The 27,506-nt window shown below is 39.5% G+C and overlaps 1 protein-coding gene across 2 annotated transcripts in view; it reads right to left on the bottom strand.

Annotated features, from left to right (window-relative positions):
* The window catches only part of LOC107754867 (neuronal-specific septin-3-like), an 83,623-nt gene that overhangs the window by 28,122 nt on the left and 27,995 nt on the right, over window positions 1-27,506 (bottom strand). For both annotated transcript variants that reach the window (XM_016571479.1, XM_016571480.1), the window contains exons 2-3: window positions 13,952-14,216; window positions 11,271-11,620 (exon numbers count right to left, since the gene is read on the bottom strand). In XM_016571479.1, the coding sequence (XP_016426965.1) occupies window positions 11,271-11,620; window positions 13,952-14,216 (615 nt within the window). The remainder of the gene's footprint in view (window positions 1-11,270; window positions 11,621-13,951; window positions 14,217-27,506) is intronic.

Raw genomic sequence — 27,506 nt, 5'->3', positions numbered from 1 at the left:
CTGTCTACTGCAACACCTTCATCTATTTTTTTTTTCATGTTTCCCTTGTATCATTTGTGTTTGATTCTGTGACAGTTGAGCTAAAAAATGTAATGGGATCTAAAATTTGGTTTCCTTTGTGTAAATGCATTTTGAACAACTTTTGCATAATTTTAGCAAGAAATTAGTTTTAATATTCAATAAAAAAATTAAATTAGCATTAATTAAATATTCCTTAGTTGTCATCAAAGATCTCTATTTTGTTTGAGATCATTATACTGCTACAGAAGCCTGTCCAAAATCATTTTCTTGAGGCACCTTTGTTTGCAAACGCAGCCTGTGAATTTATTGCAACAAGGCAACTGTCACGATTCACTTGGGGAGCAAGGAACGAGGAAACGAGGATTACTTGAATAACACAATCTTTAATAATCCACAGGAAAACCGAGAACAAGGAGGACATTCAACAAGTAGACCCGACAAACAAGAACTGAAAGGACTAGGGCTTTTAAAGGCAGGATAATTGGGGAGGAACGAGACGCACCTGGAATCAAATTAACACAATCAACATGAGGAAGAAACTGGGTAACAGGGGCAAAAACACACACAGAATAGTCCATAATCCTGACATAACACCCTCTCCCGGAAGGTGCGTCCTCGCACCGTAGCAACAACAAAGGGAGGCGTGGGTGGGAACTTGGGAGGAGGTTCCGGAGGAGGACGGATATCCGGGAGGAGGCCGGCAGACAGAGACCAGGGGGGCGACGAAGGAGGGAGAAGCCAGGGAGGAGACAGGAGAGCAGATGGCGCCGGCGACCGACGCGGAGATGTGGATCCGGGAGGGGATGAAGGAGCCTGACGGAGCCGAAGGGACGAGGCGAAGCCAGAGAAGTGGAGTCCCGAGGCGCAGAATGGTCGACGCCAGACCAAGGCGGAGCCGGAGAGACGAGGGAGCCTTGTGGACTGCCGGGCTACGACGGAGAGGAGGGAGCTAGGAGCAAAGATACACTAAATTCTACTAGACGCTGGACGAATAGTGGATGAAGTGTAAGCGATTCAAATTTGGAATCAGTTCTAATCGGGTTGATTTTGAATCTTCAGATTCGATTCCCCCTCTGAAAAAGAGCTAAAATAAAGAAAATTCATTACTCTGGCATCATAGAACGTGCAGAGCACGTCGTCCAGATAGGTGGTGAGATGAGCCACAGCCAGAGACAGTCTGGTATGACCCTCGAGTGAATTTTCCCCCTGCTCCAGCAGGAGGAGGATGAATTCGGGGCGAAGGAGGGGACACATTGTCACACTTCACTCGGGGAGCAAGGAACGAGGAAACGAGGAGTACTTGAATAACACAGTCTTTAATAATCCACAGGAAAACCAAGAACAAGGAGAACATTCAACAAGTAGACCCAACAAACAAGAACTGAAAGTACTAGGGCTTTTAAAGGCAGGATAATTGGGGAGGAACGAGACACACCTGGAATCAAATTAACACAATCAACATGAGGAAGAAACTGGGTCACAGGGGCAAAAACACACACAGAATAGTCCATAATCCTGACAGCAACTGCCTTTTGGACACTGTCAATGTCTCCAGCTCCTTCCCTTACAATTGGCTGCTTACAAAATGACCTGTTTGAAGGCCCTGTCTGAAGCAAAATAATTCAAAAGAGAAAAACAACCTTGGGACAGTTTGTTCATTTATTGAAAGCCTGTTTCTCTGAGGTATAGTAAAAGACAGACATTGCATTGTTCCCATGTCTGTTGTTAATTCATTCCAGTTGTGTGGTCACTTCCTGCACTGCTTCTAATTCGGTTACAGTTGCTCAGCCACAGGTCCACATCATAACTCTCATGAATCACAATGAATTGTTCATCGCATCTTTGGAATCAGTAGAGAATGAAACCTCCTAGAGCTGGATGAACCCTGCTGTTTGGTATTCTGAGGTTGACAGCTGTGAGTCATGAGGTCATAATGTGCAGAACACAAAGAGAACATAAGGTGGGTTAAATGTTACTTTGCACCCCCACCGAATAAATAATTTATCTTTCTCTCACTCCAACACACATGCATCAAAGCTTTTCACTGGGGTCCACAGCAAAAACACAATGAAGTCAGGCCACTGCGGGGGAGAGGGTGAGGTACGTCCAAGATTGTGGTTCAACTAACATCCTTATGTGATGATGCTTGTTATTAAGGATGTGCCAGAAGCCGAATACATTATTTGTAATGGCACAAAAACTTCAAAACGAATAACAATTTGTAACTAAAAAAAACAAAAAAAATTGTTAGATGCATTTACTATTTGTGCTTGGTTGAAAACAGCCAGGTGACAGCACAATATTTTAGATAAATAACTAAACTTACAATGCAACAGTGAGTGTGTAAAGTGAATGTAAACTTCAATCAAATAGTCGCTACAGTTTCCTGTGCAAGCTTGTGAAGCTGTCATGGCAAGCAAATATTGTACTATTACATATTGTATGTAATAGTAATACTGTACATATTGAACTCTGATTTCCTTAGGGCTGAACTGAAAAGGTACAGTTGCTAGATGAGTAGAAATATGTAAGTAGAAGCATCATTTGTTAAAGTGTACATAAGACATTGTTAGCATCGGTTCTCTCTTTTACACATGGTTGTCCAGTACTGTATCATCTGATTTATGTAAACCGGCCAGCCAGACTACTGGTGGAAATGCACAGTATTTTGTGTAACATGTATGAATTAAATTGGAAAAGAAAAAAGGGATTGGAGAGGTTTTTCAACTCCACTCAAGCACACCAACTCGGACTACCTGCTCCACTTTCACTTGGGAAACTGACGTAGTAAATGCTACGTAATGGCAAGTGGCAATATTGAATTAATTCATCCATATATATTTGAACCAGAAACTGATTCCAAAGAAGAAGAGGAAGAGCGAATCATACAGGGTCGTCTACAAGGCGATGTATCAGAATGGTAAAGCATTTTATGTATCAATCTCTACAATGACGGACACGTAACGGTAACTGATATCACTAGCCTTTGGCTTGACTATCAAACAGCTAATAATGTGTTGTTACACAAACCATGTTCCTGTTCGCTATCTATATATACTAATATAATCGCTACTAATATAAAAAAGCCCCACCCCCGCAAGTTGATGGGGCCGGTTACAAGTTTGAGACAATAGGAAATAGGGGCTGTTTCAAAACACATTTTTGAAACTGTCTTTGCACACTGACGTTTTAAGGAGAAAATGCTCAGCAATGATGTTAACTGATGTTGAATTTGCACATGGCTTGTCTTTAAGCATATTAAAAACACCAGACAGACATGATGTAAACAATATTAAAAATGTGATTTTCACCACAGGGGTAAGTAATAATTATACATTATAATAATTATACATGGCATATTTACTATATGGAAACTATGAGGGTAACAGAATTACATTTAAAACATGACTGGTTTAACCTCCATCTACATCCAAGATAGAGAAACAAATGGTTACAGATACATATACATATATTGACTTTGCTGCACAGCCCTACTTGTTACTGTGATTTTTAGATTGTGGGGAGGATTGCTCTGCTGTGAGAGAGCACCTTATCATCCTTATCATCATGTTTGGTTTACAGTCTATCATTCTAACTTAAAGAATAGTACAGTTCTAAGTTACTGTCAATGTACATCGACTAAATCCATTCCATGATATCTTTATGAACATTAATAAAAATGCTTTCTTATGAGCATATTATATATATATATATATATCTACACATCCAAAAACTCAGTTTAAACATGATTTAAAAATATCCATTTCATGTGATCAGATTTTAAGGGGAGAATCTTTGATTTCTTTGATGACCTTGGTACCTCACACAGTTCTCCTGCATCTCTTCCACTGTTCAAAACACTCAGCAAAATCCTTTGTAGGAAACGGCATCGGCTGCCTCAATGTATTTTCCTGAATCTCATCAATGGTCTGAAATCTCATCCCTTCCAAAGGTGATTTTCAAAGGTGATTCTTCTTTGATAAATGTCTCTATTATTCATATTACATGACTGGACACTTTCCTGACAGCCCATGTATTATAGTATTTCACTCACCATGTGATGCTGCACACTGATAAAGCTCAAAAGAGCACAAAAAGCACTTTGAGCAAAATGCTTATTGTTATTTTTGTCAAGCAGATGTATTAAATGAACCTTAGATGTCAAGCATACAGAAGTTCTTGAGTAGTTATATGTATATGCATACTTGTTTTAAAGTCACTTACTTAATGTAAGGTTACATTGTACAGCCTCTTACAAGAGTAAAAGACTGTGATAAAATTTTTTTTTTTTTTAAAAAGACACTATTTTAAGGACCAATTCTCACTATTAACTAGCATGCATATCACTAGCAAATTGGCTGTTTATTAGTACTTAGGAAGCACATATTAATGAATTTTCTGCATGACCATATTTTAGATCCCTTAATCATACCTAAACCAAACAACTACCTTACTAACTGTTAATAAGCAGCAAATTAGGAGTTTACTGAGGCAAAAGTCGTAGTTAATAGCTAATAGAGAGAAATGGACCTTAAAACAAAGTGTGACCAAAAAATATATATATCAAAAATATATACCATATACATACCAAAAAAAGGGAAAATAAAGAGGGAGAAAATGTTAGAGAGTGATCAAGAAAATAGAATATCTAGACAAAAGAGGAAGATTAAGTCAGTTGGGCCCCAAGATAAAGTCCTTTGAATGGAGCTGGCTTGCATTGTGGTGGGAAACTTGTGTGACCCTTGACCTTCCCTCCTGCCATGCAAAGTAAACACATGTTTCCGGAAATGTTATCAAGAGAGGACTGCCATATTTCCAGTGACGCATCTCAACTCAACTCGTCTCAGAGACGGAGGGTTCCTCTGTCAACATTACACATTATCTTTATCGAAAACAACATAAAAGACACTAGAACTCAAGTTTTTGTTTCTGAACCTGACACAGAGTGCAAGTGGGTGTGCTTGTTGCAGATTTCCTCACTTTGTTTGAATTTGTGTACATTAAGCTTGTGCTTTTGACTTCAATTAATAGAGCCTGGAGCAAACGTTTTACATTAAAGGTGCATCACATCACTTGTGAGAAATCTTCTGAACATTAAAATGACAAATAGGACATTTTAACTTCAAGTAAAGATTACACTTTATTTCGATAGTCCTCTTTAGAAATTCTACTAATTTATAAGTAACTTTGCAACTACATGTCAACTAACTCTTATCAGTTGGTAACTACATGTCAACTAACTCTCATTAGAGTAGATTGTTAGGTTAGGGTATAAATTATGGTTAGTAGAAATGACGAATTACTTGCAAAGTTACTTATAATGAGTAGAATGTCTGTTGGAGACCCTCAAAATAAAGAGCTGCAGCTATTAAGCAGACAGTTTACTAATACTCTAACTGGTAGTTGACATGTAGTTGCAAGGTTACTTATAATTAGTAGAATGTCTAAAATGGACTGTCAAAATAAAGTGTTACCATAAGTGAAAACCATGGGAATTGGGAGTCTTCAAAATGTATTATTAAAACATACTTTTTTTTTTTTGCGTAATTTGTATGTTAAGTGTTTCTCTGTTATGTCCTACTGGTATAGTTAACAGGATATAGTTAACTTTGAGCTTATCAAATTATATGATAGATTTACCTTTGTTGGTTGCGTAGTGTCTAATAATTTCATTTAGTTCTAATATGTGATTTACTATAGGCATAATGAATGAGTGATCCAAAAAGAGTTACTCAATCATGTATTCAAATCATAAGTACTGTACATACATTTCAAACTTACTGTAATAGAGTTTAAGAGTTTCATGGTTAGTAATGATAAATATTTTTGGTATTTTGCAATTAGCAATTCTAATGATATAGTTTTTATCGTTATAGCTGTGGTGTGGAAAATTATCATAGATTAAAATGATTATTAAAACTTTATCGACATATTTATCATTTTTGTTATCATTCTAGCCATCATCCCTGTGTAAGAGTCAGTAAGATGCTCTTAAAAAATTGTATACTGTATAATCAAGGCCTTTCTGTATACTGATTATAGACGCACAATCAATATATACAGACTGATTATATATTTCTAATAACATAGTCGTAATTTGCTTTGCATGTAGAAGCATATATGAATGCTGACAGTTGGAATGGTCTTTCACTATTCTTCTCTACTTGTCGTTGCTTACATGTCTTGTTGAATGTGAATTTAGATAACAAAACATTGAAATTACTGTAAAACCACAGCTTTATCTTAGGACCGAGTACAACAGAAACAAAGGAAAAGGCAACAAAAACAATCTGTGTATCTTCTTTCTTCTTGATCACCAGCAGGAGGCGCTTAGTTGATGAAACCTATTTGTCACCATTTTGACAGCCCCTCTTTCTTGTGCATGTGTAACTTGTTTGGTTGGGTGATCTGAGTATGATCTCACTGAAGCTGAAGAAACAGCTCCACTTCAGTGTCACAGTACCAAGGTTAAAGCTTTTATATTAAACCTCTGCATTAAGGGTGAGTCACAGGATCTGAGGGACCCAGGGATTGGTGTATGTAGGTCAGGAACAGGTCAGAAAACCAAGTTTAGAACTGTTTAACATTAAGAAAAAATAAGACTGTCAGTTGCCCGTTAAAGATAATTAAACAATACATAAATTACAAATAGTTTGAGCATTTCTGGATTTAAGCAGATCTGATGTTTTATAGCAAATCAGAACTGAATACAAAAACTACAAAATATATTACATGAGTAAATTTCAGATCAAGGGGAAACAATTGGAAGGAAGGACGTGAGATGATCTGGTGTGACATCACTTCCTGTCCAAAAAACTGAATAAACAGGAAGGAACCTAATCTGTCACACATTTACAACATAGCTAGCTGTTGCCTTCTGCCACAATTCGCCCAAATCCCAACTTTACTGTACTGTATATTTGTATAGGGCCAACTACAAAACCCAGCTGTTAGATATTATTTTAATTGTTCAAAGTAACTCACTTGTGGATAAGTGTGTATGCAAGCACCTAGATAATAAGATTAAATAAAGTGACCCTAATGCAGGGCAATTGTTTCACATGAACCATTCAGTTATGTTTTACATGGTAACAATTAACTGGTGTAGAATAACAAGGATAAGAATTTTTTAAAAATTATGAATTATGTGACACAGAGGCCGGATCAGAACAAAAGCACCCATGAGCATTAATTGAGCACTGTTTCTCTGCCAGTGATGCTATCTTCACATTCGTTGATGGTGTCTTTTCTCAGGGTGGGCTAATGCTCACTGAATTTTTTTATATATTTTTTGGATTTCCTCTTTTCAGAATTTATCATTTCTCATGGACTTTGAAATTGGTTAGATGAAAATAAACTTGTTTGACATGATTTATATAACATTAGTCCACAGTTATTATTAAAAGCTTAAAAAGCTCACACAAAAATTAAAATTTTGTAATTATTTTCTTACTGGATTAAATCACTCAATTCATATTGATTCATACATATATTTTATGATATTTTATGAACTTTTTGAAGCTTGAAAATTTGAAAGCTTGAATGGACTTTCAAAGGAGGGACAGATATCTCTCAACTTTCATTAAAAGATTTGCATTTGTGTTTCGAGGGTTTGGGATAACATGAGGGTGAATAAATGATGACAGTTTATTTATTTATTTATTTATTGAACCCATTTTGGGTTATCCTCTTATATTTAAAGCTGAAAAGTTAAACCTTGATTATTCCTTTATGTTTATGTAATGTGGTGTTTGGGTTTTGTCATGTTCATGTTTCCATGTCTTTTATTTTGTAATTGTTTCATGCTGTTTGTGTCATGTTTCCCTTGCCTCATGTCTCTCTGCCTTGTGTATGTGTCATGTTCTAATTGGTTGTTTTAGTCATGTGTCTTGTTTCCCATTGGTTTGTTCTTGTCATGTGACCCTCTTGTTTCCTATAAGTAGCCATCATGTTGCCATTGTCTGTCGTCGTGTATTGAATGTATTTATCCCGCTGTTGGTGAGTCTAGTCTGTTCATGTCAAGTCTGTTCATGCCTCGTCAAGTCAAGTCTGTTCATGTCAAGTCTCGGATTATTGTTTGGATGTTTGGATCACACTGTAAATAAACTGCACTTGGGTTCTTCACTACTCTCGCCTTCAGTGGACTGGATTCATTACAGTTTATTCCTTTATGTTGCGTATGTTTAATGTTGTATTATTTTATCCACTCCCAAAAATAAGATGACGTGTCTAGTTTTAATTTATTATTCACTGAAATGTATTAATATTTCATGTTTGTTAAAAAAAGTTATTAATTTAGATAAATTTAAAATTTCAGCAGCTAAATATGTATGCTAAAGCGTCATGTTTGATTACATGATTGACAAATGCTTTGCTTGATTTTAAGATGGTACATTTGGTGTGTGTGTGTGTGTGTGTGTGTGTACTTGTTTATGCTACATTGTGGGGACCAAATGTCCCCACAAGGATAGTAAAACCTGAAATTTTTGACATTGTGTGGACCGTCCTGCGAAAAAAAAAAAATAATAATAATAAAAATTGTAAATGATGTTTATCTGAAAGTGTAACAATGCAAACAGGTGTTCTGTAAGGGGTGGGTTTAGGGTTAGGGGATAGAAAATGTTGTTTGGTCAGTATAAAAGTAATAGAAGTCTATGGAAAGTCCCCACAATTCACAGAAACAAACGTGTGTAGTGCTTTAGTTTTTTTGTTTTTTTTAAAGAGGGATTAGTGCCGTAATGCAGTGCCTGAGGGCAGGCCAGCAATGGTATAAGTTGATAATGACTTTAATAGGACATGTCACAGTACCAGCACTAGCAGATGCTAAACAGTGGGATAGAAAAGAAATTAAACTATAAAGCAAAGATGGTAGATTTACAAATCGTGTGCTTCCAGGGGGTTCTGCACCAGCCAAGCATTTGTAATTTAGATGAATAAGAACGCTATAAATAGGATTAATAGGAACATGCTTTTTCCAGGCATTATAGAATGTGAAAAGGTTGCATCCTTTAGCATACAGAATATATACACATGACATAAACAGACACACACATACAGTACACACACAGTGTGACTGTTTAGGCATTGGATCATTCTTGGCTGCAGCTGCTCTTTCCTCTATTTTTTAGCATTTACAGGAACTCCTCTGGCCCAGAGAGTTTCCACATGTGTGCTGTGTGCCATTCATTGTGTGTGTTCTGTCAATTATTGGATGTGTACCTGGCTGTTATGTACATGTGCGAGTTGTTTAGATATATGCGTGTGCATTGGTGTGTTCTGTTGTGCATGTAATAATGATGAGGAGGTGGATTTTGGATGACTAATGAAATCCAAATGTGTGAGAAGTCCATCACTGTATCTTCCACATGCACAATTTGACTTCTGAATGACAGGGTTAAGTTACTAGCTTTGAACTTGTCAGCAGACATTTTCTTTCCAACACGCTTTACAGTTCACTATGCACAGGCACAGTCCATTTGTAGCTCCTGCGATTAAATATCGTACACAAGGATGACAGGATGCTAAATCTCAATTGAATTGAATCAGCAACTTTTGTGCTATCATTTTCACAGGCAGTACTGACATATTTCACCATTTACTTTACTCAATGTGCATCAACTCTGTACTGACTACTGGCTTGCAAATGCACAGACTGCAGGCTTTGAAACTCCGAAAAATACAATTACCTAAGAAGTGGCTAAATGAGACTACAGAGGATGTCAGAGACAATAAACATCACATAAACAGGAAAATTAATTTCACAAGTCTGCTTTTACGGCCTCATTGTGTTTAGAATTGTGCTCTGGCAAACTATTCTAAATCAGACTTTCTGGGAAAAAACACACACAAACACACACACACACACACACACACACAAAAGAGTTGTCGGAAGCTTAGTGATGCTCATGCTGAAGACATGTGACCTTGGTGCATTTTGTTTTTCTTCAAAATCCTCAAGTTGAACCAAGAATCATAAACTTTATTTGGTCACAGTGCTTATTTTCTGTAATAATCTAAAAGCCAGTGGAAAAATCCTGTTGGGTTATTGTCAAGGGAACCATGGTGATGCTAACTTCTGGGCTGGCCTACAAAAATACATCATCAATGCAGTGCTCTATACTTGATATATGTCTAATTTACTATAGCAACGACCTCCGTGTGAGCTGCTGTGACATCATAACCATATCACAACCACGAAAGGCAGAGAAAATTTCAGACTGCAAATACATCATAGTCAGACATGGCAAGCTGATTGTAGGTTGCACACCTGTTGTAACCTCTAGTAAAAACATGACCTGATTTTAAGCCACAAGGTTAGTTCTACCTTCCTAAAAGTGCATGTAAATATGGAAGAAAATAGAAAGCACTTATATTATCCCAAATATAAATACAACGACAGCATGTTCATCAAATTTAATGTTCCTTAAATAAACAACAGTCTTCATTATAACAGTTTTAAACTTTAAATTAAGTCTGGCATAAACAGCCTCTGGATGTTTTTTATAGTTTCGACTACAAATGCCATTCAAGTTTGCAGATACTCCACAGCTGCACTGACTTAAATATGACCACTTCCCTTCTCATTTAGCACAGTTCTTCTCTACCTCAGGTCCTTTGTGATCCTGAGTTACCACAGTATGTTTACGTCTCAGTATGAAGGCTGTCTGAAGCACAGCTGGACTAAAAGGCTCCAGTCCAGACAGAGTAAGAAGCCTGCGGCTGCCTTGCAGCTTTCTTCCACTCATGGCTCATTTGAATCTTGCTAATTTCTCATGGACAGTAAAGGGCCAAAACTCAACGGCTCCTTCAGGATGTCAGAGTCAGTTTAAGTTCAGTGTCCAGCTGATCAAACACAGAACAGAAAGGCTTGGAGCTCAGGCTAAGGGGGATGAGGCTCAGAAAGTCGAAATCACATGAAGCAGAAGACTAGAAGAACTTCTCTCAAAAATGACACACATTTATGCTTCACACAGTGTTTGATCACCCTTTAAAGCAAGAGATGGAGTTAAAGATAATAGGATCCAACCACAGACCAGGGCACCTCAGGACAGACAGACCACCAAAGAAAAGGCCACTAACGAAATAACATATGTGTGCCACTTTTAAAAAAAAAAAACATTGAATGCATGGAAATGTTTTTTTTTGTTTTTTTTTTAAATCAGAAGACAATTGACCAGCTGTGTGGTTTTCTAAGAGCTTCATTCCTCTATTCTGGGATAATTACATTTGAATAATTGGATTGTACTTACTTTGCCTGTCAGAACTAGGGGATTTCCGACCAACGTGATTAGGTGATGGACACCTTGTTGTAACTGGTGGATGGTGAAGACTGTCATGACCTTTGGTGTCTGTTGATTTGGTGACACTGATTTCAGGCTTTCTTGCTGATCCATCTGCAGGGCTTGGCGGCTCGCTTTTCCTGAAGGTGGTCTCTGGGAGTTTAGCACTGGCATGAGGAATGATGGTAGATGCTGAACGTGTGATGGGGGCAATGGTCTCCAGTGTTTTGCTGAAGGTGACTGAGTGCTTCTGCGTCTCAGGCGTCTTACTGTGGCTCAAGACATCTGGCCTCCTCAGCCCAAACCGAGCCGTGCCAGGACTAGGACACAGTAACATTTTATCTAGTTAATTTAGATCTCATTCCATCCATTACTCAAGCTATGACTAATCTGCATTATACAACAGTAAGTTCTTCAGATTGGTCAAGAGTGCTTATATTTCATATAACAGCACTGTGACTGTTTGTATCACTTTTTCACTGTTGGCATAATTCCGCTTGTCCAGCACTATTTTTGTTGGCCGAGCAGAAACAAACCAAAACAAATTGGTGTTTAAAGTCACTCAGTACTAATTTCTGGTTTCTAAAACTGTTCAGTGTGAATTCAGAAGTATTGTATAAGTTGGTGATTTCATATGAATTAGTAAAGTCTGACTTAAACAAAAATGTATGATTTGTTGACAAAATGTCACCATGAAGCTCCACCCCTAAACCCAACCCTCGGGGCAGCAAAAGTAAGTTGTACAAAAAGGAGATTGTACAAATTTGCCACCAATTGTCAAATAGTGAATACTTATGAAGTTTAACTTTTACATATAAAGTCAATATTTAAATCTCTTTTTATTTTATTTTAATATTTCTGCTCCACTGACAAATATAATTTTTAATGAACAAAACCAAAGCAGAATCAAAATCATTACGTGTCTCAGAGTAACACACAGTAGTGACTATTCCTAATGAATCGGTATTTTTGAACAAATTGGTTAAGTGGAGATTCAGTGACACACAAAAAGAAACCGACGGCTGTGTAATGCATATTTCAATCCAAAAACAGATCTAAAAACTCACCCTTAATGAAAATCAGGGGTTGCTGCTGTAAATCCTGAGAAAACTGGAACAACTGGGGCCTCATGTATAAATGTTATTTTCATGCCCATTTTGTGTGTACGCAATTTTCCACGCACATATCGGGATTTATAAAAAATAAATTAGGCATAAATATGTGCTGGAGGGAGCGAAATAACGAAGCAAACAGAATGATTTTAAAGTCTGTTTTACATTTGACATTCAAATGTAGATTAAATATGACACTCTCAATAATGAAGTTAAGCACTGAAATGTCATGAAATAATTATCCAGAAATTAACATTTTTATATGAATTTAAATATATAATATTTGCAGTACGGTTGTGCTGCTTTCGAACAATTTTACTGTGGTATGTGATTTAATGTTTTAATCACAGCAAGGATTGCTTGGCACATGACAATTCCGCTTTAAATTGTGTTCTAAATAGCAAAACTCATGTTCTGAGAAAATACTTTTGCGCGAATAATAATCATTGATGTGAATTTGACTTCGTCTGATGGCTTTGGAACAAAGATGGTAAAGACAGACATAAGGATGCGCTCTTTGATCAAACAGTCCATTGGCTGGTTTGAACAGGTTTGATGACAGTACTCTAGAACCTCTGTTCACAGGAGTCGCGCACAGACAGTAGCCTTCATGCTCTTCCCAATATTGTGACAAACACCATTGTATTTAAAAGATAGAACTTGAAGGAAAAATACTTGTGTGTTTTATTTTCAAAATGTTTTGTCGTTGACGCGGTGAGTCCGACAGTTATTTACACTGCAAAAAAATAAGGCCTATCTCTTTCCATTAAAATATATAAACATTCTAAAATATATATTTACCTTATAGGCAAAATTGCATAAATTTGATTTGTTTAAAACCATTTAAAATACTATTTGGCCAGTGGAAAAGAATGAGAGCAACACTGAAAACTTTGACTGAATAGCGTGATGTCTCAAAAAGCATTTATAGTCCATATCTCATATTTTCCTAATGTATTATAGCCTTAACTGCGTTAAACATGGTGTCACGTGGATGGAATATGCATGGAAATAATATGCAGATGAGGTTATTCATAGTAAAACTAGGCGTTGTAAGCTCCAATATATGGTGATTTCTGGGAGGAGTCGGGGTGGAGATGCACGTACACACAATCTTGCGCTGACAGGGTTTTATAAAGGGATTTTTGCGTTTGGTTTTATAAATCTGAAAACGTTTGTACGTATGCAAAATCTAGCTTTTGTGTGTACACACACTTTTAGGATGAAATCTGCGCAAAGTTTTATACATTAGGCCCCTGGACTTGCAAGACCAATGCAGCTTTACACTTTCATGTTCTGACTTTTGAGCAATATTGAAACCAGTCTGCTAAGAGGCTAGAGTCTAGTCTTATTTTATTTTATTCTGTTTGTGAACTACAGAGCTTACTTTTCATCTCTCACTTTTACCACAGCAAGACCACACAGCTGGAATTGCTAGACAATGCCACACAAGGCAATTTTGGTTTTACCAATAAAATCTAGTAACTGACAGGGACATTGTGTCTATACATGTGACTATACATGTTTTAGTTTTTTTACCTGGGAGAGCCTTCAATAGCTTTGCCATTGTTGTTGGATGAGATGTCAAAGCCTAGCTCTGTTCTACGTGACACAGGTTCAGGGGTTCGAGCTTTGGGCTTTGAGGTGTCAGGGGGCTTGGTACCATTGGAGGCCAGCTCATAATACCGTCCGCTGGTCGGGGACATGGCTGAACGCTGAACATTGGATGGTGCTCGCCGTGTGTGAGGCGATGAAGAGTGCGAGGAAGAGTCCACATCTTCCACTTCAAATGAGCGTTTCAGGGCTGCAGGAAAATGACAAATTAGAAAACCTTCAGCTTGGAATTTATTGTGTTAAATTCCTAGATTTATCTTCTGTAGTTAACACATGCAGATCTAACCATCATATTCTAGAGAAAGATTTGAGGTTTAAAATACAAATCATGTAAATAATACAAAAGAAGCCATTCATTTGTACTCAACCTAACAATTATATTTTATAGTGTTAGTAAAGTAATGGAAAGCTGAGGGCATCCAGACTGTGAGGCACGTCGCCCAAACCCACAGCAAATATTCTGCAGATGGTAAAAGTGACATGGTAACCAGGGTGCACTTATCAGCCCAGAAGGATTATGAAACACCATTTTATGTTATAATGATTTTTCAGTGGGGTGGAACAGCCAAATTCAGAGCTCTGGCCAAAGACTGGACCTAAAACAGCAACAGTGTGTACAGAAATACACTTCATTAGATATCAGCGATTGTAAAAGTAAGCAAAATATTGGATAACAGCTGAAATATAAGCAGAAATAACAAGCACAATATACTCAGTTTATCCTTGAAATAATTACTAGGTAGTTCAACTTTTCTCAGATGGTCCAATTTGATTTGCTGGCCTAAAATGGGGAGGTATGCTTTTGCAAAACAAAAATTACATATTAAATATGAAAAATATTAACAACAATATTATTGTTGTGATATCAAACTGAAGATGTGGTAAATCAATTTGTGCTTCCTTTCCTCATCAATTCACACCTTATGCTAAAAACCATCACTTGGATATGAGATATTCAAACTGTAAATTGGACAGTAGAGGAATAGGAATTTAATTTTCATACTCTCTCAGGCACTTGCAGAAAAAACAAAAAACAGATAATGTTCATTGTTCTGTTAATAACTTTTTGCCACACATGGCAATAGCGAATATGTGAGTATAACTGTCCATGAAAATTATCAGGTCATACGACATCAGTAACATGACCTGTTGTAAAGTGTGCTGTTTTTTCATGCTTGTCTGAATGCAGATGTCCTGTTTGGTGGCAGTGCCAGCATCACTGTTGGAGTGTTGAAGGTCACAGAATGTCCAGAGGAGCTGCCCTGGTTCTGTTATTTAATTAAGCATTTTAGTTGATCTTCTAAGACATGACGGATGAACTGGTGGCCAAAGGCTTTAAAGCCTAAATGTTGTGTGTGTGTGCAATTATAAGTGTAATAAAAGCAGCAATGCTGTTATTCTTTATTCTTTCCTCTTTAATGTATTATTGTCTGCACCAACACCTGCTGACAGTCAAATCAAGCTCACCATGGACTGCAATCCAGTTCACTCAGACAGAACAACTGGACACTCTTCACTTCTATAGAGCTCTCTCTATATCTGCTTAATTCATATGCAATTGCAAATATATAAAATCTAATTTCCACCACATAAAAAAAGTCAAAATTATAAGATAAAAAGTCTAAAAGTCTAAGCCATAATTATGACATAAGGTTAAAATCATCATTATGACTTTTTATGTCATAATTATGTCACAACTGACTTTTTGACAAAACTTTGATTATAAATTTTACATAATAATTATTACCTTTTCCTCAAAAGTTTGACTATTTATCTCATAAAAATAGTTGCCTTACTAATTCTTTTTTTTTATGTGGTGGTAATGGGCTTCCATACAAATAAATCTCATTAGTATACAATATCTGATTAAGTTGAAAGGGACTTGCGTCTTTTTGTGGATGTATGTTAGATGGCATAGTTTCAGTTTTACTCTTGCTATTTTTATATTCTGGTTAAAAAATAGCCACTGACAAAATACAGGCCTACACCCTTTCAAACTGCTTTGGCTAAAAAATCATCTCACGAGAACATATGATGTGCATTATGGATGCTGTTACTTGACCATGCAACAACTGCCAGTCTTCCTTTTGAAGGAATCAATTCTTTGAACGGAAATTTTAATGCATAATGGAAGACAGAGCTAGAACTCTTGAGCTGACATTTATTTTGCCCTTTTAATTTAATGGCATCCGAATAAATGGTTAAACACAAGATTTGCTGAAAAACAGTTACATTTTCTCACACTAACAGCTTGATAGTAAAGTTAATACCAGTCTGTAATAAACTTTAACAATTGAATAAAATCTGAACTGCTCATTTAAGTATCTTACTCACTTCCAGTATATGTTTTATAATCAAATCTGGATATGTGAACATGGTCAGAATAAAACTTACAGTCCAAAAGAGATCACAAGCATGTCCAAACCACTCTGCCACTGGATTCAAAATCCCACCACCCAGTTGTTTATGACTTGCAAGAAAATACAATCTCTCTTAAAATGGGCCAGATATTCCAGACAAAAACTTTCCCAGATACATGTACACGAGTTTGCCAAAGTGCCTGCAACAGTCACAGTGCTTTTGAAAGTCCCTTAAGAGATTCTCACACTCAGTAATGAACACAAAACAGTTAAGAATTAACAAAACATACAATATACAGTACTTATAAATATTCTATGTAGCAGATGATGTTGTTTGTCACTCAGCACGCACCGATAATCTGTCCTTATTTGTGTTTTCTTTGTTCAACTGCTTTATGCTCATGTGAACTTGGGAGTTTATGAGAAAAGCAACAGTTCATTAACAGCTTCAGTGGGAAAAATGAAAGAACATCGGGAACCTTCCATGATATTCATCTTCTGCTCTGCAAAGTCACAAACACTTGTCTGCAAAGTCACAAACACTTGTCTTTTTATTACATGAAGGTCACAATAAACATTGTAGACTGTATTGAACTGTATTCACACTTACTATTGTATTTACCCTTGACTTTCAGTATAAAATGATTATAATGACATTTTAAAAGCCATTATATCCTAAACAAGAGTAAGTAAAAGTGCAACAAACATTATTAATGAAATATGAGACTTGCTATTTATGAGGAATATATCACTTGTGAACACTTGTGAATCATTTAAAGCTTTTATTTTGTCAAAGTATGCAAAAAGTGTGAAAATATAATTTAACTGTTTGTATTTATAATACATAAAATGCTACTGCATAAGTTATTTTCACAACTGTCATTTCGTGTCATGTACTAAGTTAATCTAAATGACATTTGTACATGTGGGTTCAGAAAAAGAACTCAGCTGTGATGCATGTATATTCACTGCTGAACTGGACTGGACAAATGAAATAAACTAGTGAGAATGTGAAAAGTGTGTTTTAAAGGAGTTTATTCTTAAAAGTCCATGGGGTCAAAAGTGCCCTTACCTGAAGTAACACCCATTTATACAATAATGCTATTTACATTAACTATTACCCAATTTTCTTGAGGGTATAATAAAACTTCAGAGATGCACAACCCATAGATCAGCCTTTCAGAAACCTGCTCAGACAGCTGTTTGTGTACTAAAACGATTTGCTTTTAAACGTTATATGGTTCAGTGCTGTATCTTCAGCTGTTTGGTTGGGCCAAGTATAGCCCAAGAGATCCTTTTGGCTTCAGTTTCTGAAGAAAAGCCAGCATGCTTTTGAGGGATTATGGGATCACTCCGTTTGTCCATCCCACGCACCTGGAATTAAAGTAAAAAACAGAAAAAAATAGGAACCGCAAAGAGGAAATCTATGCCAGAACAATACGTATGCGAGCCTGTAGTTGTTCATAGATATCCTATAATAAGCTCTTACTTCCATTATAATCTACTGTTCTCAGAAGCAACTGCTCTTAAACCAATTCAGAAATACTCACAAATAAATGCCAGGCTGAACTAAGTCTGATCCAACAGACCTATGCTACACACACAAACAGATATAACTGGACAGAGAGGAAGGGAAATGTTTGGAAACTACCTGTATTCAATTTCCAAAGCAAGAAAATGTAAATGGATTAAAAGCTACATTATACCTTCAAAATCTGATATAAACTCCATCCAGGTGTGTTATCAGTGAAGTATTTCCTTGTGCTCCCAGCATCAAGCAAGTCACCCATCAAAACAAATCCCAAATTTGAGGCCTTTGTTTGTAAAGTAAAGCCTGAATATCAGCAGTGAGTATCAGAAAAGTTTCTACACGAGCTGCTTTTAAAAGACCAAAAATTATGCACTGGTTAAACATTCACTAATGATATAAACTCCATCCAGGTGTGTTATCAGTGAAGTATTTCCTTGTGCTCCCAGCATCAAGCAAGTCACCCATCAAAACAAATCCCAAATTTGAGGCCTTTGTTTGTAAAGTAAAGCCTGAATAGCAGCAGTGAGTATCAGAAAAGTTTACACAAAGTCTACACAAGCTGCTTTTAAAAGACCAAAAATTATGCACTGGTTAAACATTCACTATTTCATCACAAAACACAACTACTTTTGAATGGTCGTCAGTGGGGAAACCTTTTCTCCTGCAAAATAGTGCTGTGTTAGTTTGACCATGCTAAACTGTTAAACCCACCATACTAGACACCCAGCAGATGTAAAATAAACTAAGTGTAAACAAGCAATTAGATTGTTTAACTAACAAATATCTAAACACAGCTATATGGCAAAAAAAGTTAAACTTTTGAAATCATTTGACTTGAAGTCCCTAAGTCTCTCTCCTGAGCAGCGCATAATCATTCGATTTAGAACCAGACCAGCATATGTTAAAGCAACCAACCTTCATTGGAGCTTTATTTTTCTTGGCTTTCTAACTAGGCCTGTGTTGGGGCTCATGACAGCTTTAGGGCAGACCATACATTAAGATAGACTTATATCTCCAGTCCCTTCATAGTATCACAGTATCCTAGCATCAGCTTTCATTTGTTTCATTCCTCAGAAAAGGGCTTAGTGAAGGGAGTATGGTGTCAATTAGAAGCCAACAGAAAACAGGCCATAATTTGAAGAAAATGTATAATAATAATAAAAATGTTGCCAACATAAAAGATCAGAGAACCTTCTGAAACCAAAGGGGTTATGTGCAGCATTTGCCCACAAAGCATGCAATGATGCACTTTTGGAAAATTTACTAGTCGCATAGTATGCCAGAAAATTTGTGAAGTTATAAAGTGATTGACAGAGATCATAGAAAACGCTAAACATAACTGTTTGCAAACAAATTATAAAATTATACATGACAGTATTAGTTTTCTAAAAAAAAAAAAAAAGATATACTGAGATTATGTCACCAATATTAACATGACTTTTTTATTATATTATTTTTGTTGTTGGCCCTAGAGGCCTGTTCATAGCAAGATAAATATTTGTTGTGATATACATTTTAATTTGAATCAACAGAGTATTTTGTTAAGTAACAGAGAATATCAAATATCTGAGGAAGAGTCCAGAACCGGCATTTTTTTTTTTTTATCTCTGCACTCTTGTATTTGGTGGTTCCCTTTCATGGAGGAACTGCGTGCGTCCTGTGTTGGTCCTGCAGCTGAAGAACTGATGGCTGTTCCACCACTGGAATATGCTCTAGGTCGAGCCCCCGGGTCACTGAACATCCGGATGCTTGCTCCCTCAGCTAAACAGTTATTGCTAGCCACGCCAGCATGAGAGCCGTAGATGAACTTGGTGACTTCTCAAACATAGCGTTTGAAGGAAGCATGTCCAATCCTATAAGCCGCTCGTCCAGAGGCCACGAGAACCCCTAGAACGGTTAAAACCCATGTTATGGACCGTCTAAAATCCACATAGTGGTAAGGGGCACAGAGGCGTTCCCCGTAGCGACCCCTAGAGGACGCAGTGTCTCGTTCCCCTCAGGGAACCATGGTTACATACGTAACCTGAGACGTTCTTTCTTCCCTAGTGGGATTTTCACACTAGAAATTATTAAATCGTTATATCTGGGTCATTCACAACAGAATCCTGAGTTATCTTGCTTCATGTTTCACACTGCTCATAATTTATCCATGCATATTAATTAATCCCATCACCATTTGACTTTTCTCCCCTCAAACACAGAAATTACTGTTTATACAATGCGCAGTGTTTCTGTGACTGTCCAAAGCATATGAGGCATGTGATTGGTTGTTTGTTGCTAAGCATCTAGCCATAACATTCTAACACTGCACAAGTTACACGGCAAAAGCAGTGCTAATCCCGCACTGGAAATAGGTTTCATAATCCTGGGTAAAAAGCACAACAAATCCTGCTTCTGAATTACAGGTGTGAAACGGTTAAAAACTGGGTTTAGAATGATGATAACTCGGGGTGAAGCGCAGTGTGAAAAGCCCTCATGACAAGCTGGTGACAGAATAACCATTTTTTTTGTCCCACATTTGAGTTGGTGTAACAGGCCTTAAATTATAGCTTAAGTGATGCCTAAGCGGACAGCTCATTTGGTGTTGAAATTTACTCATTACCATTTAGATCCATCTATTGACTAGTCAGTAAGGTTAATAACTAAGCTAAGCTAGCTAAAAAGCTTCCATTTGTTGTCTTCAAGGAATAATGTTTAATTGACAGCACAGTGCAACTTTGAGAATACAGAGCATAGTCTGGTTTAATAGGCTATCTTTGGGGACCAAGATACAAACTGAACTGTATAAAAGGGTTTCTTCATGGGGGGCTCACAAGTATTTTTGTGTCAAAAATCAAATCATTCCACTTTTATAGGGTCTGACATCAGAAAACACCCAATATATTGTACAGTAGTTACAATATGGTATTATAACTATTGTGCATGAACACCCATAAAAAAACGTTAACTATCTTGTACATTTAAAGTGAATATTTGCACAGTGATTTGTCTGTAAGGACAGGGTAGTGCGGAGAGAATTCTGTGCTACTTTCTCTGAATCTTTCTGCCAAATCTGCGGCTATCCAAAGCCCTTAAACACCAGTATTTCTAAATGGTAAGACTGAGTTTTCTGTTATAAAATATCAGAGTAATAATTACTGACAGTGTGTTGGCTTATGTGTGTGTGTCTGTGTACACGTGTGAGGTCATGAGTCATTCAGGATATCCCATATGCCTCTTTAATGGAACAAGACCAGCACTTGAGCATCCAGTTTGGAGGTCACTGAATGCAGGATGTTAACTTTAAAGGCTGTAGAAATTACACAACCATGTCATTAAACTGCTGGATGAGTGGTTTTTTAGTTATCCATATGTAGTATATTCATGTAGGACGCCACTGAAGGCCTAGGTGTAAAATGCACGGCCCGCCACTGAGTATATGCTGTCTGTGAACACACAGTATATGTGTATCACTGTAACTAGGCCATTGACGGAAAACAGTTAGTTGTTAGAGCATTCGACAATATACTTTAACCATATTTTAAAGCAGGGGTACTCAACAGGCGGCCCGTCTGCATTAATTTTGTGGCCGCGTCATGCTGAAGATTAATGTATTTTTATTACAATTTGCCCTCAAAATATTAGGCAGTTTGATTTTTTTAATTAAATGTATACAATCGCAGTAGTAAAAGCTGCTCGATCTCTGCAAGCACTGTAACAAACGTGCAATTAAAAAGTGACACACGGCACTCCCCAAACAACTTAAAAGAGAAGCGTTGTCCAACAAAAGAGGACATTTAAAAACATGATTTTACTCCACAACAAGTGTTTGAAATAACTTCATTTTGTGAGCTGATGTTCGGTTTTTGTAACACAAAGGCTTTTTTTTGTTACACAAGGCTATGTCGATTAGCATTGGATTATAAATATACTTTATTATTATGAAAATACCAGAGATGGCTTGAAGAACACAGCGAAACAATATACTGTATTGTTGCGTCATATGTTTACTGTCCTATATTGTTGGATATTTAAATAAATAGCCAGATCGCGAACAGATTCAATCACCCACGCAATCTTGTTCATAAATGACAGGATTCATATGTCTATTAAAGCCTTGAATAACTTTGTACAATCAAATCTGCGTTCGCGTTGCCGCTGATCCAGAGAGAGCAGTTTACGTATAGGAAACATCTTTACAAAGTCTTTTGTATCGTTATTTCTGTGTTACAAACATTCAAATAATCACAGAAGTACTGGAATAAAAGTTTATAGTTCGGATATAAACACTGCTGTCTACAGAAGCGATCAAAATAGTATAAATCACCTTTTTGAAAGTGACGATGCTTCAAATAAAGATTGTAGCCTATCAATTACAATGTAATGCCAGCAGGTGGAGACAAGTGACTTAAAATGAGATTCGTTCAAAAAACGTACTTGGTTACTTACGTAACCTCGGTTGTCTGAGATACGGGAACGAGTACTGCGTCGCTAGACGCTTATGGGGAAAACTCCTTTTTCTCCGAGGACTGAAAACTTTTACAATCACGCAGTGTAACTGCACAGCCATTGGCCAACCAATACAATCCCGCCGTGCCATGAAAGAGGAACGACTGACACAAACTGGCCTTGAGCATAAAAGGCTCAGAGGGACCAATTATAAGCAGGGCGAGCCTTGCAGGGGCAAGAGGCTGAACTCACTGAGGTCAGCCCAGTCTTGGATAATCATTCCAACGGTTTCGTACAGCCTCAGCACTACTGAAAGGGCCAAGAGCTTACCTGAAAAATTAGACCGCCTTAGACAGGTGCATATCCATTTAAGCAGATAGAATCCGAGCCTGCAAGGCCGGAACCTCTAAGCTATAGAACCTGGTGAAAGTGGACGGCGAGGCCCAGCCGGCCGCCGCACAAATGTCTGCTATGGACACAACGCTAGACCATGCCCAGGACAAGGCCATGCCCCAAGTGGAATGGGCTCTGACTCCTATGGGGCTCTGAAGACCCAGGGAGGAGTATGCTAGCGCGATAGCGTCAACTAACCATCGAGAAATCCTCTGCTTTGTGACCGGGGACCCTATGGTGCGGCCTCCAAAGCATACGAAAAATTGTTTCCGACCGCCTGAACGGGTGAATTCTCAGCGCCCTAACCAGGCAGAGAAAGTTACACTCCTGGTCCTCCTCAGAAGGAGGAAGCGCAGAGAGAGTAATAACCTGGGCTCTAAACGGGGTGTAGAGCACCTTAGGAACGTACCCCTGTCTTGGTTTTAGGATGACTTTGGAGTCGTTAGGCCCAAACTCAAGACAGGCAGGACTTACCGAGAGAGCCTGCAAGTCACCTACTCGTTTAACCGATGCTAAAGCCAGTAGCAGAGCGGTTTTTAACGACAGGGTTTTAAAGTCCTCAGACTGTAGTGGTGCAAAGGGGGAGCCCTTGAGGGCTCTCAGGACCGTGGGCAGGTCCCACGCAGGGACCGTGGGGGTCCGGGGCGGATTGAGCCTCCTGGATTCTCTCAGGAAACGAACAACTAAGTTGTTCCAGCCCACAGACTGTCCTACTATAGGAGCATGGAAAGCTGCTATAGCTGCCACATAGACCTTTAGCGTGGAAGGGGAGCGGCCCTTGTCCAACAGCTCTTGTAGGTAGGACAATATCACTGATATGTCACATGAAACTGGGTCTTCGCCGCGGGTTGTGCACCAGGCAGAAAAGACCGACCACTTAAGGGCATAGAGGCGTCTCGTAGACTGGGCTCTAGCCTGTGAGATAGTATTCCCAGGGAGATCTACTGATTCCCATCGAGAGCCCAGAGGTGCAGAGCCCACAGCTTGGGCTGGGGGTGCCAAATCGTCCTGTTCGTCTGAGAGAGGAGGTCCTGCCTCAGGGGAATGGGCCACGGGGCTGCTGTTAGCAGCTGAGACAGCTCTGAAACCCAAAGCTGGATGATATGCTGTGTGAAATGAGTTCTGACTGAAAAACACATCGGCGATGACCTACAGCCAATGAGAGAGCATGATACAGGGCAGCGGGAAGTTCGGGGAGGAGTTATATGAAACGTAGTTTGCGGACCAGTGTTGCCAAATCCGCGATTGCCACCGGTTGTTTTTCATGTCAGCAGGTTGAAGCGACCCCAGTGAAGTGATATTTAGGCCCTGGAATGTGAATTGTACCAGGAGAACTTTTTTATTTTACCCCACCGAATGCGAATTTTACTGGGGGATCCCCTCAAAAGCAATTGGGCTATTTTCAGGCTAGTTTTGAGTAGTAATTGGGCGGGTTTTGTAGCGAAAACCTGGCAACCTTGCACCAGACAGAGTTATCTGTGATTCTCCCTATTGTAAAGTCATGCAGTGTGTAACCTCCTGTCGTCGTTTCATCGTGCAGTGTGAACACAGCAACAACTGAATGCTACCCCAGATAGTCGTTCAGTGTAAAACCAACAGTGATGCGACGTCTTTTAAAATCGTGCAGTGTGAACTCTGCATAACTGAAAACAGGCTAGATTAATCGATTCTTGGGATTTAAGAATCGATATCGTTCCGTAAAAATGAGAATCGATTAATATCGAGATATCTATATTTTTTACCCAGCCCTAATAGCCAGCCTTCTGAATCCGACCAGGAGCCGAAGGTCGGTCTGCCTTCACACAGAGCTCCCCAACCCATGTTGGATGCATCTGTCGAGACAATCTTCCTTCTGTGAATCAAACCCATAGTCACGCCCTGCTTGAACCACTGTGGGTTTTTCACAGGTTACACAGGCCTGGCTCACCCTGACATGAATGCGTCTGTGACGCTACACATGGGGTTGGATTTGAGGTTTCAACCAGTACTGAAGGGGTCTCATGCGGAGCAGACCCAGCTGTAGTACCGGCGATGCAGAGGCCATGAGACCCAGCATCTTTTGAAACAACTTGAGAGGGCAAGAGGCGATTTTGAAAGACGCCGCGAGCTGTTGTATGGCCAGTGCACATTCTGGAGCGACTACCGCCCTCATGTGGGCTGAGTTGAAAACTGCTCCCAGGAACGAAGTTCATTGGCTGGGAGACAGAGAGCTCTTGGCAAAATTGACCCTGAGTTCCAGGTGCTCTAAGTGGCTGAGAAGGAGGGACCTGTGGGATATTAGCTCGGCTTCTGACTGGGCTAAGATGAGCCAGTCATTGACAATTCAGAATGCGGACTCCTGTCTGTATCAGAGGGGAGAGAGCCATGTCCATGCACTTTGTAAAAGACGGAGCTAGGGACAGTCTCTATGGCTCCTTTTGCCAGTAAATTCTTCACCTCGGATCGCAAGACGTGAGCGTCCTTGCTCTGCACGGAGGTGGAGAATACGCCGCGGAACCGTGGGAGTCTTCGAACGAACTGGAGTGAGTAACCTCGTTTTATAATCCCCAGAACACAGTCTGACACTCCGGGGATGGCCTCCCAGACCTCGGCCCATGTGGCGAGGGGTTTGACACTCGTGATAACTGGAAGAGGAAATTTGCTCTCTTTTTGAAAATGTTTGTTTTTTATTTTTCTTGCTATAACAGCGGCTGTTTGTGAGGGCGCTTTTGGAACGTGTCCTGTATTCACAACAGTTCTTATAACAAACATACTGCCACTGGCACCCGGAACCGAACAGGGTGCTTGAGGGCACATCAGAGGGCGTTTTGGGAGTGGTCCGGCTCTGGCGAGACTTTTTGCCCCCTCCTCTTCCTGCCCAGCAGATCAGGATGACGCTTGAGGCACAGGATCCAACTACAGCCTGGGCCGAGTGGGAGTGCTGTCGGGGCTCAGGCTTCTGAGTAGGCTGAGCGGGTGGCGGCGCAGGTTTCGCTGGCTGCTGTGCTGGTGCAGGTCTGGGGCGGCTGGTGGCCGTTGCAGAGCTGGAGCACTTAGGCAGGAAGTGCCTCATTGCCTGGGACGACATCTGTGCCGCTGAAAAAAACGCTCTGCAAATCCCTTGACGGCGGGTCCAAACAGCCCCGTAGGGGAGACCGGAGAGTTGAGGAAGGGGACCTTGTCAGCCTCTTTAATTTCAGTGAGGTTTAGCCATAAGTGGCGTTCCAATACCACTAGGTTTGTAAAAGACGGAGCTAGGGACAGTCTAAAGGGCAGGACCGTGTACTGATATGCCACTCCCTCGAAGGCGAATCTCAAGAATCGTCTGTGATGGGGGGGCTACCTGGATGTGAAAATAAACATCTTTCAGATCCAGAGAAAAGAACCAGTCTCCTGGGCGTATTTGCAAGAGGATCTGCTTCATGGTAGTCATTCTGAATGGTCGTTTCATGAGGGCATGGTTCAGGTGTCTGAGATCGAGGATGGGCCGGAGGCCGCCATCCTTTCTGGGGACGAGGAAGTAACAGCTGTAAAAGCCTGACTCACTCTGAGCTGGCGGAACCGTCTCTATGGCTGAAAAAAACGCTCTGCAAATCCCTTGACGGCGGGTCCAAACAGCCCCGTAGGGGAGACCGGAGAGTTGAGGAAGGGGACCTTGTCAGCCTCTTTAATTTCAGTGAGGTTTAGCCATAAGTGGCGTTCCAATACCACTAGGCTGGCAATTGACCTCCCGATGGCCTGTGCTGTAACCTTCGTAGCTCGCAAAGCCAGGTCTGTTGCACTGCGCAGTCCCTTGAAGGCTGCGGTGTCGGGTCCGGACTCGTCCATGCCTTGGAGGAGTTTGGGCGGCTGGTGGCCGTTGCAGAGCTGGAGCACTTAGGCAGGAAGTGCCTCATTGCCTGGGACGACATCTGTGCCGCTGAAAAAAACGCTCTGCAAATCCCTTGACGGCGGGTCCAAACAGCCCCGTAGGGGAGACCGGAGAGTTGAGGAAGGGGACCTTGTCAGCCTCTTTAATTTCAGTGAGGTTTAGCCATAAGTGGCGTTCCAATACCACTAGGCTGGCAATTGACCTCCCGATGGCCTGTGCTGTAACCTTCGTAGCTCGCAAAGCCAGGTCTGTTGCACTGCGCAGTCCCTTGAAGGCTGCGGTGTCGGGTCCGGACTCGTCCATGCCTTGGAGGAGTTTGGCCTGAAAGACCTGGAGCACGGCCATGGAGTGCAGAGCTGAGGCTGCCTGCCCGGCGGAGGAGTACACTCGTCCAGCGAGGGCAGACGTCGTTCTGCAGGGCTTGAAGGGGTGAGCGACCTTCGCTTTCCATCCAATGGCAGTGGGTGGGCAGAGGTGCGCAGCCACTGACTCATCAAGAGGAGGTAGTTTTAGGAGGAGGTAGCAGTACGAGTGAAGTATCGAAAGGGAACGTTGATTAATTCAGGAATGAAACAAGTGAAGTCTTTATGAGCAAGTCATGAAGTTATTAGTTATGAATCATTTGTTTAACTTTTTTTATTAATTTGTTGAATATTGTGTTCTATAAATACACTGCAGCAGTTTTTTCTAGAAACTCTAGTAAATGACGTTATTTTATTTAGTTGTCTGTTTTCTTTTCAGAATCATGGTGGGAGAATAGTGATATCTATTTTAAAAATAAAATATTCATACAATATAGTTAAAATAAATATGAAAAATAATACTTTTATAAAGAAATTTGTGAACTATGTTTGCTCAAGAATGTTTTTAGTTTTAGCATTTTGAGTTTGTTTAATACTCTGTTTCGGTATGAATGCT

Source organism: Sinocyclocheilus rhinocerous, unplaced genomic scaffold, assembly GCF_001515625.1.
Source record: "Sinocyclocheilus rhinocerous isolate Xijiao unplaced genomic scaffold, SAMN03320098_v1.1 scaffold4035, whole genome shotgun sequence".
Classification (NCBI taxonomy): Eukaryota; Metazoa; Chordata; class Actinopteri; order Cypriniformes; family Cyprinidae; genus Sinocyclocheilus; species Sinocyclocheilus rhinocerous.
Note: the sequence above shows the minus strand (reverse complement) of the source record. Positions and strands in the feature narration are given on the sequence as shown.